Source organism: Calypte anna, chromosome 9, assembly GCF_003957555.1.
Source record: "Calypte anna isolate BGI_N300 chromosome 9, bCalAnn1_v1.p, whole genome shotgun sequence".
NCBI classification, from domain to species: Eukaryota; Metazoa; Chordata; class Aves; order Apodiformes; family Trochilidae; genus Calypte; species Calypte anna.
Genome location: NC_044255.1, coordinates 9,926,531 through 9,946,268, shown reverse-complemented (window position 1 = coordinate 9,946,268; position 19,738 = coordinate 9,926,531). Strand labels below are relative to the sequence as shown.

The following is a 19,738-nucleotide window of genomic DNA, read 5'->3' as shown; positions in this document are numbered from 1 at the left end:
GTAGTTTTCATGTTCATCATGAAGCTGTGGCAACACACTTACTGGTATTTTATCATGTGTATGAGCATTCACCTGGAAATCTGAGTCTGGCAGGAACTTTGAGTGGGATAAATGGTGCCACAGCTGATGCAAGTGTTTGACTTGCAGCCTGAAGACAGTGCAGTGGTACAGTTCTACCCTGTTGGGTGCATGTTGGCATTTATTTGAACTGATACTGCATCCCAGAGTGGTAACTTTCCCTGCTTTTTTGTCCAGTCTCTTGTGTCAGTAGAGACATTCTTGGAACTCCATAGTAAGTGGACTGAGAATCTGTGTTGGGTTTTGACTAGGCTTAGGAAACATGGTTTCTTAGTTGGATGGCCAGTGTGGTCATCAAGTCTTTGTGTTGGCTTAGAGGGGTGCTCATGTGGGACAGAAGCACACAGCTGGGGCCAAGGCAGGACTGCTTTTTTCATGCCAGCAGCTTCAGGTTGGGTTTTGGTCCTTATGGAACTGGACCTCAGCAATCCCCTAGGTTCATCCCACAGTGCTGCAGTTCAGTCAGTAGCTATTGCTGCAGTCAGATTTTGAGAGTGTGATGAGCAGTCCTGCTTCCTACCATTGTCCTCCTTCCTGTGATCAACGGTTCACTTCATAAACACCTTTCTTCCTTTTGGCACATATTTGAAAGCAGACCATCCCACTTCTTTGCAGAGACCAGTAGAATTGTGATTATATCACAAGAGAAATTATTTGCAAGTAGGACTGCAGATTGCATGTCAGTATAGAATGTTATTCTGCAATGTTTGCACTACTACTAAATTATGCCGTTTGGAGTTAAATTGGTAATTGAGTCAGTCATCAAACCAATGCTTTGCAATCTTTTTCTAGTGGTGGATGCAAATATTTTGGTCTCCTCATCAAAATTAAACCTAATAAATAAACTATTTCTAATAATATCTTCTGTGGACTCTTCACTAATGTAAAAAACCACAACTGCCGAGCTCTCTGTACAGAGAGATGAAAATACTGATCTAGAGCTGTAAACTGAAGTGCTGCTTTTGCCAGAAAAACTTGCTGGTATTCTCAATGCAGGCAGTACGAAGCAGAAAAGAAATGCCAGGGGATTTTAGATCCTTGGAGAGCTTAGTTTTTAAAACTGAAGCTCTGGTGAGAATCACTTCTGAGTTTTTACTCCCAGGGGGGCTTGACTCTTTCTGTAATTGGGGAAAATTTAACACTGAACCCTTGCTCTCTGAAAGCCTTTGTGCAGGATTAATGTATGGGACTTTCAGTTTCCTTTACTGAAAGTTGTATTGATAGAGAAAATGAACACATTTTCTTATTGAACAGTTTCAAATGGAAAATGAGAAAGCTATTTATTAGAGAAGTTTAAACGTTGTGCAGTGTGTGTAGGCTGTCTTCAGAACAGGCACTTGCATGGCTTGTAGTTCACAAAGCAAGACCAGAGAACTACTTCTGGAAGAGCTGGCTATTGATTTCAGTTAAAAGCAAGTATCATCCTAATTAATTTTCTGTTGTGGGCAAGTGGTATATACGTCAACCATACATCTGGGAGGTATTCCTGGTATTGAAAATTCTTTTCTGTGGAAGAACCCCTTTACTGACTATGTTTTAAAATAGGCATGTTTCTGACATGTTTAGAACTGCTTGAGTGATACTGTGTGGACTTTTAAACACTGAGAGCTTAAAATTGCAATAGTTAGCCCAGGTTGTTTGGGTTTTTTTGTTTGTTTTTTTTCAAGTTTGTTTCTCATTTAATTAAACAGTTTCTAACCTAGCCAGTAGCAAGCGGGTAATAAGCATTGATCTTCTACACGAAACTCTGTCAAAAAGAATGGTGTACCTATACACTAGACTTGTATATTTTAACTGGAGGAAATACTGAGAAGCTTCCCTTTCAAATTCTATCTATCCACATAAATAATCTACAGTCAGAACTTGACGTGATCAAAGTAATTTAGAAGTGTTTTCTTCCACTGTTTCCATGATAGAGGGAGTGTTGGTTGGTGGGGTCGTGGTGGGGTTTTTTTGTTTGAAGTTCTTTGATTCACCTGTAAGACAATAATGGGAAGTATTGTGAAGGGAAGTATGGTTTGGATTTCTCTAGCAGGGCCCATAAGGCTTGTCTAGCAGCATTGTGTGATTTGATAAAGTTTGAATTGTTCTCTCTAGTGCCACTACTCTTGCTTAAGGGTGTCTCTGTTAGCTGTATCTGGGCATAGTAACTGCAGGTATTTTGCTGTAAACATATCTTCTAATGTAACTGCTTGAAAATTAAGTTTTTGTTTAGAGAACAAACAGATCTGTCTTGGTTAAATCTTTGTGCATTTGCTACAACACTTAATGAAAAGAGTAATAAAACCCCTGAGGAAAAAAAACAAAACCAAACCTTCAGTTGTTGGTAGGAAAATAGTGTGGGATGGTGTGTTACAGGACATTTATTTTGCAGTGTGTCTGTAAGTGTGTTTAGTATCATCCTCTGAATACATGAAGTGTGTAAATAACCTTGAACTGTCATAACCTTGAACTGTCAAAGCCTTCACTTCTGGGTAACAAGTTAGCCAGAGTGTAGACTTGGGTGGAGAGTGGCCTTTACCATTAAAATATGCAATTAAATAAAAAGTTCTTCTGTCTTGAAGTATCCTGCTGGGAGAGAAGTAGAAATCTCAAATGTTTTGGAGAGAAAAGTAGAAAAAGAATCTTTGAAATACGTTTAATAACTACTGAAAAACATTGGCTTTAGTTGTGTGGGTTTTTTTAAGCTTCTTACTCTTCTCACCATATAAAGGCAGTTTTTCACATGATCACACTATTTCCCTTCCTCCCGCTCCTCCCTCAGGGAGTTGGTTTCTTAGTAGAGAAACTTAAGAGGCTATTCTTTTACCCTTATTTGTCCCAGAAGCTGGTATGACAAATAGCATGGCTGTGTCAGAAGACTTACCCAGGTAACACTATGGGGGGGGGAAAAAAAAAAGCATTCTTAATTCTTAAACTTCGTTTAATATCAAGTTGATTATGAACCTACAATATATTCTCACTACAGATAAGGTGATCTGCATATTGGCTGAAGCTAGGAGGAGTATTCCTACCAGATTCAGCTGTGATTTCCTCCCCCCCCCCTCAGATTAATGTCAGTTCAGCAGATCCTGATGTAATAACCAGCTGAAGAATACCTTGATATTTAACATTAGCAAGGATAAGGAATGTTCTTTGATTTTAAACTGCCTTTCTTTTGCTATTTTTCATTATTTGTCATGTTATGATATGTGATTTAAAAGTTGGTCCTAAAGTTTTGTTTCCTGACAAAATGGTAGCTCCAAGGTAAGGCAGTATCAGTAATCACTTTAACATGGAAAACAAGTTAGATATATTTCAACCAATGAAGATGAATCACTGCTATTGTAGTGACCCACAGTAGCAAAAGACAGTTTGGTTGAAATTATTAAAATATTGCAAGTCATCTAACTTAAAGTAAAGCTATGAAATTACTAATATAGAAATCATGGCAGCAGACCAAATCCTGTGCATCTTGTAACTGAGGTTTAGGTGCAGTCTGCCATACATCCTCTTACTGCTCTTGGTTGCTTCTGTGTTTGTTTTGAAATACACTTTGAGAAACTTGCTGCACAGGTTGCTTTTGTGAGACTCGGAAGAGGATGTGATGGAGGTTGGTTTGCTTGTGAAGGCAAAGTTCTCTGCTGTGGCTGAAGTGGTAAAGTAAGGCCTGTCTCCTGAGTCCTGTGAACTGCAGTATTTTGGGTTGTTTATGACATACTTAAGCACCTGTCTTCTGTAAGTATGTCTATTTTATAATAAATTAAGGATTTAGGCTGTAAATAAAATGAGGAGTGTTTGAGATTTGTTTGACTGCTAGGTATTTGTTTAGAACTGGAAATGCAAAACTTGGGGAAAGTGTTAAAAATGCATTCCAGGTGCAGCTAAGCAGACTCAGCTGTTGACTGTCCCCTAGGCTCTGTAGCCTGAGACTTCCAGACTGGCAGTTTCAAGTCTTTTCCCTGATAGCCCATTTCATCTTGAATTTTGAGATTTTTTAATACCAAATTTTGTCTGTACTTTCTCTACTGTTTCAGAGGATCTTGGCCATGATGTTTTTGCATGAGACACTTAAAGGTGTTGGGGCGTTTTTCAAACATCAGCACTGCTGCTCTTCTTTTGCAGAGAATAAGACCTTTGAACTGCACCAATATAATCACATTTTTGCCAGGTCTGGCTTCCTGTTCAGTGAAAGATGAGTGCTTTCTTGAGAGATATGTTAGAAATGTTACATGTTTGTCCTCTCAGAGTATCATCTGTGTGTATGTGTTTGGGTTATGTTAAAAATCCAAAGGTGTCCTTCATCATGATAGTGTAGTAAATTCAGAACTGTCTTTGAAACATATTTGAAGGGCCTCCATTATTGAATCTTCCAGGCAGAGCAGTTTATTTTAACTTAGCCAATGATTAATTAAAGTATCTGTTTCTGTGGTTTTGCTGGTTTGGTTTTTTTTTGTTTTACTCAGAGTAGAGCGACTGTAATGGGGAAAGCTGCCAAATCCTTCCCCCTCACTTTTCGTGTTAAGAGTTTGATACCCATTTCCAGGAAAGTTTTGTTGACAAGTAGAACGTGAAGAGCAGACGCTCCTATATTTGGGGAGTAGAGCCCCAGGGAAGTCTGCTTGCTGCAGGGACCAGCAATGTTGCTTTGTAGCAGTCTTGTATAATATAGGTCAGTATTTTTGGCTGGCTTGAGTTTTGTGATTTGTTGTGTTACGGGCCTCTAGCACTTGTGAATAATAAAGGAGTCTGTTCTCAGAATGTAAAGAAGGTTTTAATTTTCATAGGTTTAAGCTTACTATAATCTTGTGTGTGTATTTTCTAGAGAAGTTTTGAGGTCTGCATGTAAAAATGCAGAAAACTACATGCTATTGCTGTTCCTTATGTAATTCAAAAGTGTGAATAAGATTTTTAAATACTGGGAGAAAACGTTATGCATTTTTTTCTACTGTCAAAAGGTTTTTTTCCTGGCCTTTGACAAAAGTGTATCACTTCCTCACAACTGGGCCAAGTTGGCAACTTTGCTCTTCATTGTTGCACCTTGTTGCCCATACAGACTCTCCTAATCACTGGCAAGGCTGCTCTTTGTATAGAGTGATGTTCTGTTAGCACTGTTCAGTGTCAACACGGGTCACAGGTTGGCTTTGAACTTGAGAATGTATTTTTTAGCTAGTTTAACGTTCTTGTTCAATACAGGATGTTTCGTAAGTAGAGGGAAATATACCATCTAGTTATAGAACTGCAAATCAGATCAATAGCAGTCTTCATGGGCTAAATATATGATCTAAAAAAGGATTGCTAAGAAAAAAAAAGCACTTGAAATTATTTGTAAATCAGTATAATATTTCCTATGCCATAATTTTTCTATGGTTTCAAAATAAAATTTAATGTACTGTGAAGGAAACTTATGATCAATATTCAGAAAAATGGTATCTGCATAGAGCAGAAGCAAAATCACCTCTGCTGTGAGAGTTTAATTCATTGGCAGACATGCAAATTAGTTTCAGCAGATTTCAAGTGTATCATCAAGAATGGGGTGGAAGCTTTCTGCTGCTACTGCTGCTTTTGCAGCATTTTCAGTAATGTGTTTCTAATACTTGTAGATTATACAAATCTACTTCAGTGAATGAAGTGAGAGAGGTGTAGAAACACTGATTTAAAACTAATAATTTGCTGTGTTTCATTTCCTGTTTAAGTGAGGAGCTATTTTGGAAATGGCTAATTTAGACAGCTTAAAATATTAGTAAGACCATTTACTTAAAATTATGTGGTTTATAAAAGTGAAGAACACTTTTTCTATGTAACTTTTCCCTATGTTTTTTGTTATTTTCCTTTTCTGAAACCTGAAAATATTGCTGAAGATGACAACAATTAAATGTTTATGCTTGGAATATATCTCAAAGAAACATAATTCTTATGCACTAGAAAGAGGTGCTTTTCCCACGTTAAGGAAAAAGGCTGGCTGGTGATACCAAGGAAGAGCTTTGCTGAAATTAGTGGTAAATGGATTGGGAAGGTAAAGCCATGGAAGGACCCACTGCTCATATCTAGAGCAGAGATGCACCTTCTTTCACAGGAAAAAAGAATGTTTTCGGATGCACTGTAAAAAGGAATAACTTCTTTTTTAAATAGTTGTGTTTGGTCTGATTTTTCTTTTCCCCCAGATCGTGTTTTTTAATTCAAGTGTGCTTACAGATTTCTTAGCATAAGAATTAAAAATGCAGAGGCCTGTTTTTTCAGAGGTGACTCTTTTCTTCAAACTTTGTCTGATTAAACCAGTGCAAAAAGGATGGTCTGGTATTTTTGGTTAGCTAATTTGTTTTGTTCTGTTGTAGTGAAGTTGTGTGCAAATTGATTTGACTTGCGTGATTCTGAGCAGCACAGTCCAAATTAGTCAATATTCAGACTCATTGTCATGTTAGTTTTGATGTAAAAGAAACAGCTATACAAATAAGATTATAAAGTAGTGATGTTACGGAGTAAAATGATTGTTACCTTTGTATCCTTAGGCATTGGAATGGCCCAGGACAGTGGTGGAATCACTGTTCCAGGAGTTACTTAAAAGGCACTTGGACCTGGTCCTTAAGGATGTGGTTTAGTAGTAAGCTTATGGTGTTGGTCACAGGTTGGACTGGATGATGTTGGGGAGGTCTCTTCCAACCTAGAACATTCAATGGTTCTTATTTGAGTACATGAACTAGTGGTGGGATAATGCTATCTGTGACTTCTGTTTCAAATGTCTCTCATCTGACACCAGGCTGCCTGGTTATAAGGTTGTCATCATTTTTTTTTTCCGAATTTTTAACTGTTCTATAGCCTTGTCTCTCAGCTTCCTTGATAGCAAAAGCTGCCAACCCCATGGCACTCTGGGGTTTGGATCAAGGGTGCTGTTGCAGGTGTTTGACAGTTCAGGGACAGTGATGGGCACCTTGGATCCTATCACAAGCTCTGTGAGTTCTGTTGTGCATTTTCTTCTGCCCAGTTTTTTCTTGACTACATTCTTTTTAAATCCTTTATTTTTAAATTCCTCTCTTTTTAACATGCTTCTATTTGTCAGGTTTCTAATTCAGCTCTTTCTTGTCTGACCTTGCATCTCAGTTAATGTTTTTAATTCTGAAGTTACTCCCACTCTCTTACTGTGTCTCTTCTAACTTGTGTTTGGGGTTTTTTTATGTCCATCTCTTCCTGCTTTCAGTTTGTCAGGTGTGTGTTCCCCAATTTGACTGTATTTTCCAGGTTTACATTTGTCACCTTAGCTGAAAAATGGGCCCAGTGTTTCTCGATGGCTATATCTTTGCTCAGTGAATTCAATATATAATCTTTCTATAGCCTCAAATACATTTAGCCCCAAAATGTGTAAAATCTAGTCATCTTTCAAGGGTATTTATAGGTACAGGAGGGGGGGAGAGCTGGCAGTCAGCTCTCTGGAATGTATTTTTCCTGCAAACAATAATGGCATACAGAAATTCAATTCATGGTGCAAATTGTCATAAACGTGTAATGAACTAGAAGAGAATAATAATTTATTGGTAACATTACTATGTAGAAATAATAAACAAGAGCTGACCTATCTTTGGTGTTGGAAATATCATGCTGTTGCTTTTGATTCTGTGTGTTAGGGGAAAAAATGGACACTTGGGTCTAAACTATTTCTAAAATAAAAACAAAGTTTGGTACTTTGCTCAAATCGGTTGTTACTATTCTGGATTACATATTGTCCTCTAATACTTGTTTGCATGTTTCTACTCATGCTCTTGATAAAACAGGAGCTTCAGCTGTGGATGCACTGAATTCAGGTGCTTTCTAGCTGATACAGAAGATCTGAAGGAGATAGTTTTGAGGCATTGGTTTGTCCCAACAGAAGACAAAGTAGGATGCTGGTAGCTTAAATGTTAAATGGGTATATTTGTTAACTGCGGACTGGAGTAGAGGTTTTTGGAAATAAATGCAGTTTGCTAGGAAACTGTTTAATATTATACACATGTGCATCTATATGCATTTGCAGACACTTTCTAATAAATCTGTTCATATGTACATGTCTGCAAATGTGATGTGGGCACAAGGATTTTGGGTGGATAAAAGCATGATATTTGAGCTGAGTAGACAAAATTGTTTTTTGCAGAGCTGGTAACTGTAGGTCAGAGGCTAATTGTGACTGAGGCCATGATTTCATAAGCTGTAGAAACAGCTTGGAATATAAAGAGACTATAAAATCCTTTCCTAATCCTGTGTCATCTCGCTTGTCATGTCACAGTTGGGATGTTGCATAATGTCTTGTCATAATCATGAACTTCAAAGGGTCTATAGGTGTGGAGAGGTGTAATTAATGTGTTAGTCTTTAGATGCCTTTTAAACAGTTTTTGCTGATGTTGATTGCACGTTAAGTGAATGTTGTGCAAATCTAAGACAGTTTGCAATGCTTTTGGGTATCTGATATCTAAATTGATCCATATTGTAGATAATGCTTTCTTTATCAATAATAAGCATCTCTAATGGACTACAGATGTGTTTCTGAAAACATCTTTTTGCCTCTGGTGTACATCACTTGTTGGTACAGGAGTTCATATCTTTAAACTTGAGAAAGATTAGTACTGGAAATTTGCTTTTTTTTTCCCTTGAGTAACACACAAGCTTTAAAACTACACTAAAAAGACATGCATCTTTAATGCCTGCTTGCTTTTGTAACACTTTAAGAAGCTGCTTTCTCTTTTTTGATGGAAAAATAGTATTACACTTTCAATTTTACCTTTGCGATTTAACACCTGGAACTTTTCTGTACAAATTAGCTACCTTCTGATGAGTGCTTAGAGAATCTGAGAGTGTTAGGGTACTTGATATGCTTCCTGCATGGGAACATTTCCATACCTTTTCCTTGTTTCAGTGGAGCTTACCATTGTAGGAACTGTGGTGTACCAGTGGTCATGTGGAGGTGGCAGTGTTTGGAGACCACCTGGTATGGGGCAGTCTTCAGGCAAATTCAGGCAGGAGGTAAAGGTTAGGCTGTTTGACAACTGGTCTCTTTCCAGTTACACAAGCTGGTTTAATAAAAGGTTCTACTCCTGCCAAAGGTCTTAAAGGTCCCTCCCTCATAAGGAAAGGTTATTTCTGTTCAGACATATTTGTCTTAAATGGGAATAGTTGCAAATGCTCTAATTTGAGCTAATGCTCTAATTTGAGCTGATGCTCTTCAGCGCACAGTAGAAAGGAGTCTGACTCCTAGGTTTGCAAAGCCTGGGAAGAGTAATTCTGCCCCTTGCCAATGAACTGTCTGAAATTTGAAGGGCAGTCTGCTCCTTGTAGTTACAGAGCCTCTTAATAAGGATCAAACCATTAACAACCTTTTAATCTTATGTGTAGCATTTCTAGCTTGACTTTATTTTGGTGATTAAAAAATTGAAACGTTTTTCTATCACTGGAATCAAAAAAAGCAGGACAATTTTAAGATGGGCAGTTGAAGTAACTTTCCAACTCTTGATGATACAGGTACAGATAGGAAGTAGGAAAGTACATTCATGAATTTACAAGCATATTATTTCAACTTCTTTTAAAAAAATCTACCAGATTTGTTCTCATTCCTTTTTTTAAAATTTACTTTGATTTTTATAAACACTTTTATAGAATCATAGAATTTTCAGGGTTAGAAGGGACCTTTAAGATAACCTAGTTCCAACCCCTGTTGGGTACTGATGGCAGTACCAGCTTAGTTCAGTTTAAAATTTTGGCCAACCTACAAGTTCAAGATGGGAAAGGAGTACAAGTTGAAAATTTAAGTTTGAGCTTTCACTGGTTCAGTCTGTGTCACTGCTCAGTCTCAAGTTATTGCATACTTTATTTGTAGTGTGTAGTGCAGCTTTTAGTTGTGGAGAGGTTGCTCTGATGGATCTCATTATTTAAGGATTTCACAGACTGAAAAATGAGGTTTTAAAGTAATTTCCCTCTGTCAGAAAAAATCTGAATGTTGAATTTTTCTCCTTGTCCCTCAGATTTTCTTAACATTCTCAGTGGATCTTGCTGGGAGATGTTATCTTTGGTTATGTTTATGAAAAAGAAAGATAAATGCATAATCAAATTATATTGCAGTAATAGAATCAAAAGTATACCTGCAGGTAGTATATGATCCATGGGGTGTTTACTATCAGTTATGTAAAGGGAATTATTTTCGGGTCCCAGAGTAAGGTTTTGAGGCAGCCCTTTAAAACTTTTCTTCCTTGTTAATAGTTAAATTATGTGGTGTTTCTTGTTGTATGTTGAATCTGAAGTATCCTCTTCTGTTTGAAGATTTCCTTTTTCTTGCCTTCACTTGATTTTTACTGAGCACATTGATTTCCCTCACCTTTCTAGTTTAGGGATGGCAAAGCAAGCTTTATAGTGATCTGCTCCAGTACAAAATTCCTCTTGATGGCAAGCAGAAGTACTTAACCACTTTACTGTCAGTGCCAGTGTTAATAATAATTTTTGCAAGGAACCTGCAAATACTACTTCCTAATAAGTAGTGCTTTAGGAAGTTGCTATTCATCCTTGTAAACCTAAGTTAGCGGAAATACTCTTACAGGATTGCTGTCATTATTGTGTTGCAACTTAGTGTTTCCCCTTTTGCAGTCTTTCAGAAACAAGATAGCCATGGCCACAGAAATTGGCTCACCCCCCCGATTTTTCCACATGCCGAGGTTCCAGCACCAGGCGCCTCGGCAGCTGTTCTACAAGAGACCTGATTTTGCACAGCAGCAAGCAATGCAGCAGCTTACTTTTGATGGCAAGCGGATGAGAAAAGCTGTGAACCGGAAGACCATTGACTACAACCCCTCTGTAATTAAATACTTGGAGGTTAGTTAATTTTCTGGTTTTGAAAACCATTTTGCTGTCCTGAAACTTGTGATTGTGTTTTTCCAGTGGCCGTAGAGCAGTCTGGAATACTGGGAGATCTACTGCTGTGCACTCAAACGGCGTGACAAATGCTTGTAAATTTGTGTGTGATGTGAATACCAAGGGATTTAATCCTTGATAATAGCACTGTGTGTATACCCTGCTGATTTTGTACTTTGTCTAAACACCATTTTTGCCAGTTTGTCTTGGAATTCCAGCCTAGAGTGCAACTGAGTGTCTTGTGTGATGTTCTGACTTCGCAGTGAACATAAAAACTCATTATAAATAATGCAATTGTTAATAGTCTGGTTGCCAAATAAAAATTCCCTGAAGTGACAAGGAAGCCATTACCCTCCCCCCCCGAAATGAGGGCATCATAAAAATGTTTCCTCATGATTTTCCTAAATACTGCTACAGCTTGCACTGTGGTCTCTGAAAATCCCTTTCTGTACAGTAGAGACCAAATTTAAGGAAGGTTTTGTGTTTCTGTAAAAATGCTTATTTAGCATTTGTGATGGAGTGCATTAATTTCTTAAGAAATGCAATTTTATGATTAGGATATACTTAATGTACAAGTACTGTACAATACTGGCTGCTAGCTCAGAAGCAATAGAACATAATCTGGAAATACAGGAATTGTTTCAGTCTCAACAGCGATATTGCAAAGACATTGGATCTGCCATGGCCAGTGCATGACTATAGTGTGTAGATGTTAGCAGTCAGAACATATTCTTAATAATAGATTTAAATTATCTTCTAAGATCTGTTTAAGCACCAAACATTTAAAAAAATATCCTTACATTTTAGCAATGTCCAAAAAAAATTTGTCAGATGTAGACTACTTCTAAAAAAATAATTAGCAGTTCAGGACCTTTTTTACTGTGGCAGAAATAAGCACCCTTAAACTTCTGCTTATTAAAACAAAACAAAAAGTGCCAAACCCAGATTTGTAGGTTTTTGACACTTAGACAAAATTAGGATATACAAGAATTATATTTTAGTCCTGATTTCAGCACTACTGAGTTAATTTGATACAGCTCAATAAAATTGAGACAAATAGTTTATATATTGCTTAAGCCATTTTGCTTTTGGCTTAAGAAATTTCAGCAAACTTACAACAGTGTATGCTGGAAGTGTTTTACCTAGAATTTCAGCTTCTGTTTCTGATATCTACAGAGATTCAAATTCATATAGCCTATAACAGAAAGCTGAAATAATTTTTCTTTATTAATGTAAAATATTTTTGAAAAGATTGTGTTTCACAGCTCACAAAATTTAACTGAAGGCATTGTTCTCACTTGCTCTTCTAAGTTTTATCCATTTGAATTCATTGTTAACCTTTATGCTTCAGCTGCAGAAGTTTCCTTTCCAGCTCATGTCCCTGTGTGGGATTTCATTTGAGTTCATCAACATGGCTGCTAGTGGTGTAAATGCTTGTCCTGAATTTGAATTGAAATGGAAGTTTTTGAAATGGTTGAAGGTGCTTCTTGCAGAGCACGTTAACCTGGACAGCCAAGGACCAGTCATCTTTGTTGCAATAATCTGGTCTAGTACCAGATTATTAAAGAACCATTATTTATTTTCAGTTTATAAACTGCTCCTTTCATATCATTAAGATGCTATTATAAATTGACTGCCTTAGTCTAACATTCTTACATCTTCTGGTCATGCTGCACAAATTCTACAGGTTTCCTGTGACCAAAGCCTTTTAACTGAGTTTCATCTAAAATTCTTGGAGTTCTTTGGAATCTCCCAGACTGTTGATGTGTTCCTTATTTGCTGCTGTTTACCATTGAAACATAGTGGTGGTATGAACCAGGAGTTTTTCTCTTCTTTCCAGAATAGAGTATGGCAGAGAGACCAGCGAGATATGCGAGCAATCCAGCCTGACGCAGGCTATTATAATGATGTAAGTAAAATCTTTCCATGCCCTGATGAAGTTCTATGGATAAAATTTGTCCAGAAAGTCAGGATTCTGCATGTCATCTGAGGTTATCTTCTTGTCCACAAGAGGCCTTAAAGAAGTGAACGATATCTTCACATTATCTTGTTCAGCTGGAATCCATGTTCGTGAGGAGAACCTGAACTTTAATAGGCTTTTACTTTTTGGGTAAAAGAACTTCTATAATGCACTGAGCTTGCAAAGCTGCTCCTGAAGGTGGTGGCTCTGGATGTTTTGAGATGGTAACTCATGCAGACTTCTGAATGCTTCTGCTGCCTGAGTTCTGATAATATCCCTGCAAATGAAAAATGTGCTTTTCCAGAAATGGCTGTTCACAATGTGGTCTCTTCTTGCAGTTCCTGTTTATAAATGTCATTACTAAATTTTTTGTTTCTTCTCTCATAGTTGGTCCCTCCTATAGGAATGCTGAACAACCCTATGAATGCTGTAACAACAAAATTTGTTCGGACATCTACTAATAAAGTAAAATGCCCCGTGTTTGTTGTCAGGGTGAGTATAATGTTGGATTTATTTAGTTGTATTTGTTTAAATTAAAGTGATACTCTTAACTGAAGAAAGAAACTGAGTAACCATTGGAGTCTATACAAGTAAAACAAACATTTGGAACATACGGACTACTTCAGTATCTAATCTTTCTGTGGAGGGTTTTAGGAAATTAGACAGGTCAGAGTACATAATTCTTACTCTGAGTTTGTAGTGCACTACCTGCTTTTTTTTTTTCCTCTTGGGGGTGGAGAAGGAATGTATTTTGACTCACAGAAGGCAATTTGGTCTATGCTGTTTGACTTCTGTAGCATCTTTTACCAGCTTCTCTGTGATGTCAGCAGTATTGTTTAGTTATGGCTATTGTGTGCTAGAAATGTTTTGGTATGCCCATAAGCTGTTCCTTCACTATGACTAGATTTTTTTCATTGCTTTTGCAGTGGGCTGTGTCCTGGCATTAGGAAAGTCAAAAGCCCTCTGGCACAATTCTGCATTTTTGTCTATATTTCATCCTCTAGAAAGTAATCTAGTGAATTCCAGTTCTGTGGATTGCCTGGAAAGCTTTTGATTTATTTGGAGAATTGTGAAGAAATATTTGAATGTTATATTTGCAGAGTTTAGTTAAATTTTTCTTTTTCAGTGGACTCCTGAGGGGAGACGCTTGGTCACTGGTGCATCTAGTGGAGAATTCACTTTATGGAATGGACTGACTTTCAATTTTGAAACGATATTGCAGGTAAATTAATCTGTCAAGATTTCTGTGTATTTCTTTGAGGTCTAGAAGCATGTTTTAGGTACACATCTCCACCCTGCTCATTGTGGGTCTGTGATCTAAAGGCTGTGGTGGGAAACTTAGAGGTCTGTTTTTCATTCTGCTCTGGCCCTGTGTCAGACTGGCTATAGGCAGTTCATTTAATGCTTCTTATTCCATCTCCGTATGCTATGCTAACTGTTCTTTAACTGTTCTTAAAAATGTACCATGAGTGTTTGTAATAATAAACACAGACTTTGGCAACAAAATGGAGACATTCTTATTATTTATACCAAATAAGGTATTTATGTTTCCACAATGCTGTCTTGTCTCTAACTAGGTTAAAATTGTTTTCATTTTTGTTGCAGTTGTTAAGTAGGAACTTGACTAATTTTGTGTTTGTGTGGGTCAGATAGTATTGGAACGTGCTTGCTAGAAGTTTTGTTTCTGAATTTACAGGCTCACGACAGCCCTGTTAGGGCTATGACTTGGTCACACAATGATATGTGGATGCTGACAGCAGACCACGGGGGATATGTGAAATACTGGCAGTCCAACATGAACAACGTCAAGATGTTCCAGGCACATAAGGAGGCGATTAGAGAGGCCAGGTTTATACACAATATACCATTTTCTGTAGTACCTTTTGCCATGATTAGACTGTTCTCTAAGTGTATTCTGGGTGCAGAAATGCTTGGGTTCTATCAGATTCTGGGAAACTTCCTGCACCACATAAACACAGTATTTTCTTTTGTTTCCACATTCTCACAGTTTTGCTGGCACCTTTCTGAATTAGTATTGTCCCAGTATCCGCCTCTGCAATATGTTAGAGATGTATTTGTCTGCATTTTGCACTGGTATTCTTTTCATTTTTATATGGTGACGATGTGTATCAGTTATTCCTTTTTATACGCACTGTGTAAGACAACAATTTCATTACAAATAAAGAATTCAGTCTTCAATAATCTAACTGAATAAAATATAAAGCCTTCAGAAATAAAACACCTGCATAGTTCTCACGAAATAATAATAAAACACTAAATAAAGTGAAGAACTGCTTGGCTTGGTGAAGCCAAGACTTCCAGTAATACTAAATACCCACGCAGACTGCCACATACAGAAGTCTAATGTTAATACTGAATGGGTTCTTCAAGCTTGAAACTGAAAGCAGTCCATTGAAAAGAAGACTGTAGGATATTCTCTTGGTTCAGTGTTGATGTCTCAGTTGTGCAAGTGTCTATTTATATAAAGATGGAATCTAAAGTGATACTATCAGTAAGATTGTAAATGAAGGATGTTTCAAAAGCAAACATGCACATAATCTTAGTAAGACATGGAAATGTTTTTAAAGTAAGCCTGGAGAGAAGCTGCAGATCCAAAATGAAGCTAAAGCAGTGTTTCTTCGGGTTCAGGTGCTGGCCCTTGGTGCTAAAGGTTCACTGCTGCAAAATCACTTTCCACTAAAGTCACCATTTTTCTTTGATAGTGTGCAGCATTTTCTGCCAGAGTTTGGTTATGAGAAGTGCTTACATTGGATTAAGTTACTATCTGACCGTCATGGCCATACACTGAGTTTCTCTTCTATTTTAAGCCCTTTCTGGATCATAAAGATCTAGGTGTTCATGAGGGCACTCTCATGGTCTTTACTGCACCAGGAAGGAAGTGGGTGCCTGTCAATTGCTGGCTGTGTTCTGGCCCATATCACATGGCTGAACTCCCTGCTTTTATAGTGCCTTTCATCAAGGGGTAGTGGCTGCTCATTCTGGAAGCTGCTTCTGTGTCTGTAGAACTCTCTTCATGGTGTTGATGGTGTGTAATAAGAGGGATTTTTTCTAATTACTTTTACAATAAGTGGTACACTTGTTTTGTATAAAATTTTTTTCAGCAGTTAATCCAACTAGCATTTTCCTGTGACCAGCTTTCCCTTATTTTTGCTTCTCTGCTGCAAAGCATGTGTGGCTGAAGAGGAGGTTTTTTCCTAGGACCTGTTCTCCTATGCTTCTACACAGTGTTACTCTCTTATGGTATTGCCAAACATGAAAATCTAGCGTGACAGTTACCAATTCATGTTGAAGTTGCTTCTCATCTTGCAGAAAAGGCACTGCTGTGTGCGGTCTTAGGTAGGAAGGTGCTAAGAATAAATTCTGGGGTTTTTTTTTCCACATTTGACAGGGGGCTGCAGTGCCATAGTAACCCTATGCTAAGTTGATGCCTTGTGATAGTGTCATTTGGTAGGCACTATATTCACTTAAAAGTCCCTATGTTCAAATGCATCTTTTGGTGTATAACGCATTACAGTATAATTTTGCCCTGTCTGAGAAGCATAGATAATCTGTTAAATGCTGACTTCTTTCCCCTGCTGTGTGTCTTCATGTAACAGTTTCTCACCCACGGATAATAAATTTGCTACATGCTCTGACGACGGCACTGTTAGAATCTGGGACTTTCTACGTTGCCATGAGGAGAGAATTCTTCGAGGTATGTGTACCAAAAGTACTGATTGGGGTGTTTCAAGAGGGGGAAAAACCTTTTTTTAACTAGGTGTTCACAATACAGAAATATCAGCCTGTCTACATTTTTTGTATTACATCCCTGTCTTAAATCCTCCAAACATGATTTTGCTTGGCTGCTGCTATAGGTGCCTTGTAGTGAGACAGGCTGCAGTTCACAATGGCATTGCTCTGTTTGCTGTCCACTTAAACTAAAGAAGAGGTGGATATAAGGGCATTTTTCTACGACTAATATTGGTAGAAACAGCTATTTCTGGACCAGGAAAACATTTATCTTTCTTCAAAGCTTAATCTTTGTGACCAGTGTTTCTTCAGAACATGCATCTTCATGCAGAGGATTCAGTTTTTTTCAAGGGAGTGCCTTCCATTCTGATTCCTTCAGAGGCAAGGGAGTTACTGGTTCTCAGTCTTTAAAAGGGAGGCCATTTAGGTAGGGAAAACAAGTAAATTTTTACCCTGTCATGCATAGTACATTCAGATAATCCTAACTTTATTTCAGTAGTTTCCTGTCCAACATCTGTGTATTCTGACTTCTGGTGTCTTTCACTGTCCTTGTTGAGCTTTCTCCTCTTGTTACAATCTTCCTGAGCAATCGCAATAGCTTCTGACAGCTGTTCCTTCCCTACAGAAGATGTCAAAGGTACATAATTTAATAGCAGACTATATTAAAGGCTGTCAAGAGACCGAGGGTTGTAGACATGCAGATAAGTTGCAAAACAGGTATGCAATAAAAACAGAATTACTGCTTTAGGTGTGAGCTTGCTCAGTGCTTTCTTAAACTCATAAAGATTATTATTTTTTTTTAAACTTCCATCTCGGACCTGTGCTGAGCTGTTCTTGTTTCTCTTGGCTATTAAGCTCTCTTCTTGCTTTACAAATTCATTACTTTTAAGCACCACTATTTTGAAAAGACATTGGGCTCCAGCGTTCTTACAGTGATGATATCCTAACAGAATCTATGCACAGACATTATAGTAGATAATGTTCTTTGCAGGAGCTGGCCAGCAAATTTCTAGGCTATATCATTAAAAAACTGTTGTTGTGGCAGGACCCAAACAGATTGGGGCTGCTTTGCAAAGAGAAATCATTCTGCACTGGATGCATGCTATATCTTCCTCCAGTTTGTAATAACTGTTCATTTAGACTGTGTGGAGGAAACAGTGATCTGCTTCAATGAAGAGTTGTCAAGACTATAAAAATCCCTCTGATTCTTCTACATTTTTTAAAATGTTCCACATAATGTAGAAAAAAATAATTTATGTTAGGCCATGGAGAGCAGAGCTAGCATTGCATTTTCTTCTGTTACCTTGTGTACTTGAACATTGTGACTGTCACAGAGAGTTATGCTTTAGTTTCTTACACCTTAAGCAACTCAATATGGAATGTTTAATTTGCAAAAAGCTCTATAAAGAATATCTTTGCTTCTATCTATGTTATGTACCCACAATACACCTCATTTTTTATATAAGTTGGAAGTATTTTGAAAACTTTACATATGTGGATAAAATTATTCTTTCTGCTGACAACCAAGCGAAAAAAAGAAACCAAAACCCAATGCCATCACCAAAAAAATGCTCCAAAACTCAACCCCCTGAATGCTGGGAGTAGAAGGATGGTTCTGCAAAACATGCAAGGGTAATTTGGTTTTGCTCCATAACAAGCAATAACAATAACTATTGTAAAATATAATCAGAAGACTTACCTGAAAGAACTGTATGGGTAACACTTGACATAGCTTGGTGGAAAAAACAAGCTTTCATTTTATTATTTTGACTTGAGCTCTTACGGCTTTAGGAGACTGATCTTCTGCTTCTTGCTTCTCCACGAGCATTCTGCTTGTACAGATTTAGGAGTGTGACCTGTAACACTTTGCTTAGTATACCCTTCAAAATGGGTAAATACTGATGCTGTTGCCATTCCAGACTTAGTGATCTCTACTAAAATTCTGGTGGCACTCATACATGTACATTCTGTACAAATAGTATTTAGATCAAGTACCCAAATCATGCTTCAGTGATTCTGGTTGGTACTGGTGCTGTTGAAGTTGAAGGGATTCTACAGTGAGGTTTAGATCCAAGGCTGCATTTCACAATTCTTTAATTATTCCCAGGATAACATCATGGGCTAGGAGACTACAAACACATTTCAGTGTTGTCCACTGACTGTCCTCCTTCCTTTCACAATTACACACAATATCCAGTAGAAATGTGTGCTTGTTAGGACTGTAAGAATTTAATTCTGAAGCTGTCTGGATTTCAAGGTTTGCTTGCCTTGACTGGGTCTTTTGAGGAGGATGCATTTGCACATCTCTGAAGTATTCTAACTCAATATTTGAAGAGATACTTTGTAGATAAGTTTTTTTGTGGTGGTGTTTTTGTGTTTTTTTTTTTTTTTTTCCTGTGGTAAAATGGGGTAATAGATTAAATGGTTTTCCAGCCAACATGGTAGACTTCATGGTTTCTTACAAGTACATGATTTACTCTAAGAAGTATTTTGCCTGTCTTTAATAACATTGTCCTGCCTGGGATTTCCTATTAAGACATAACATCAGTGCAAAAGCTCATCACCTGTAAAATAACATGTACATGTGTATATTCATGCAGAAGTCATAACAGTCACAGCTAACTTACTTTTCATCTGCTCACAAGTTCTTAAGATGTGTCTCCACACAAGTCATCCAGAAGTACCTGGAGATATTTTTTTCTTTCTTCCTTCTACTCAGTTTCTGAATCTTCATTATCAAGTAAAATATCACTAAGTGTCTTTAGTTACTTATGTACTGTATGGCTTGTGTACTCTGCACTTTCTGCCTCAAAGTGAAGGATTTCTTCAAAGTTTTTGACATCCACCTTGTCAAATAGCAAATAGAAAATCCTGTACTTAATTCAGAGATTGTGTTTGGTAGTTAAAAGGAACCTGAGAACCAGAACTACATCTTCAGTTTTGTCCTTCACTTTTAAGTGTACATTAGTTGTTAGCTCCTAGCCTTCAAACAAGATAGCATATAAAACATTTACCTTTTCCTGGAATGTAATTTAACTCTACATTGGTTAATTTAAACCAAAAAATTCCAATGTTACTGTTTCAACCTTCTATTTCTGTTGTTTTCCT

At 37.5% G+C, this 19,738-nt stretch overlaps 1 protein-coding gene across 6 annotated transcripts in view; it reads left to right on the top strand.

Annotated features, from left to right (window-relative positions):
- Window positions 1-19,738, top strand: part of WDR33 (WD repeat domain 33) — a 65,051-nt gene that overhangs the window by 4,962 nt on the left and 40,351 nt on the right. For all 6 annotated transcript variants that reach the window (XM_030456552.1, XM_030456551.1, XM_030456555.1 and 3 more), the window contains 6 exons: window positions 10,657-10,881; window positions 12,761-12,829; window positions 13,268-13,372; window positions 14,007-14,102; window positions 14,577-14,728; window positions 16,498-16,595. In XM_030456552.1, coding sequence (XP_030312412.1) covers window positions 10,678-10,881; window positions 12,761-12,829; window positions 13,268-13,372; window positions 14,007-14,102; window positions 14,577-14,728; window positions 16,498-16,595 — 724 coding nt within the window. In that variant the 5' untranslated portion in view covers window positions 10,657-10,677. Of the gene's footprint in view, window positions 1-10,656; window positions 10,882-12,760; window positions 12,830-13,267; window positions 13,373-14,006; window positions 14,103-14,576; window positions 14,729-16,497; window positions 16,596-19,738 lie in introns of those variants that run through there.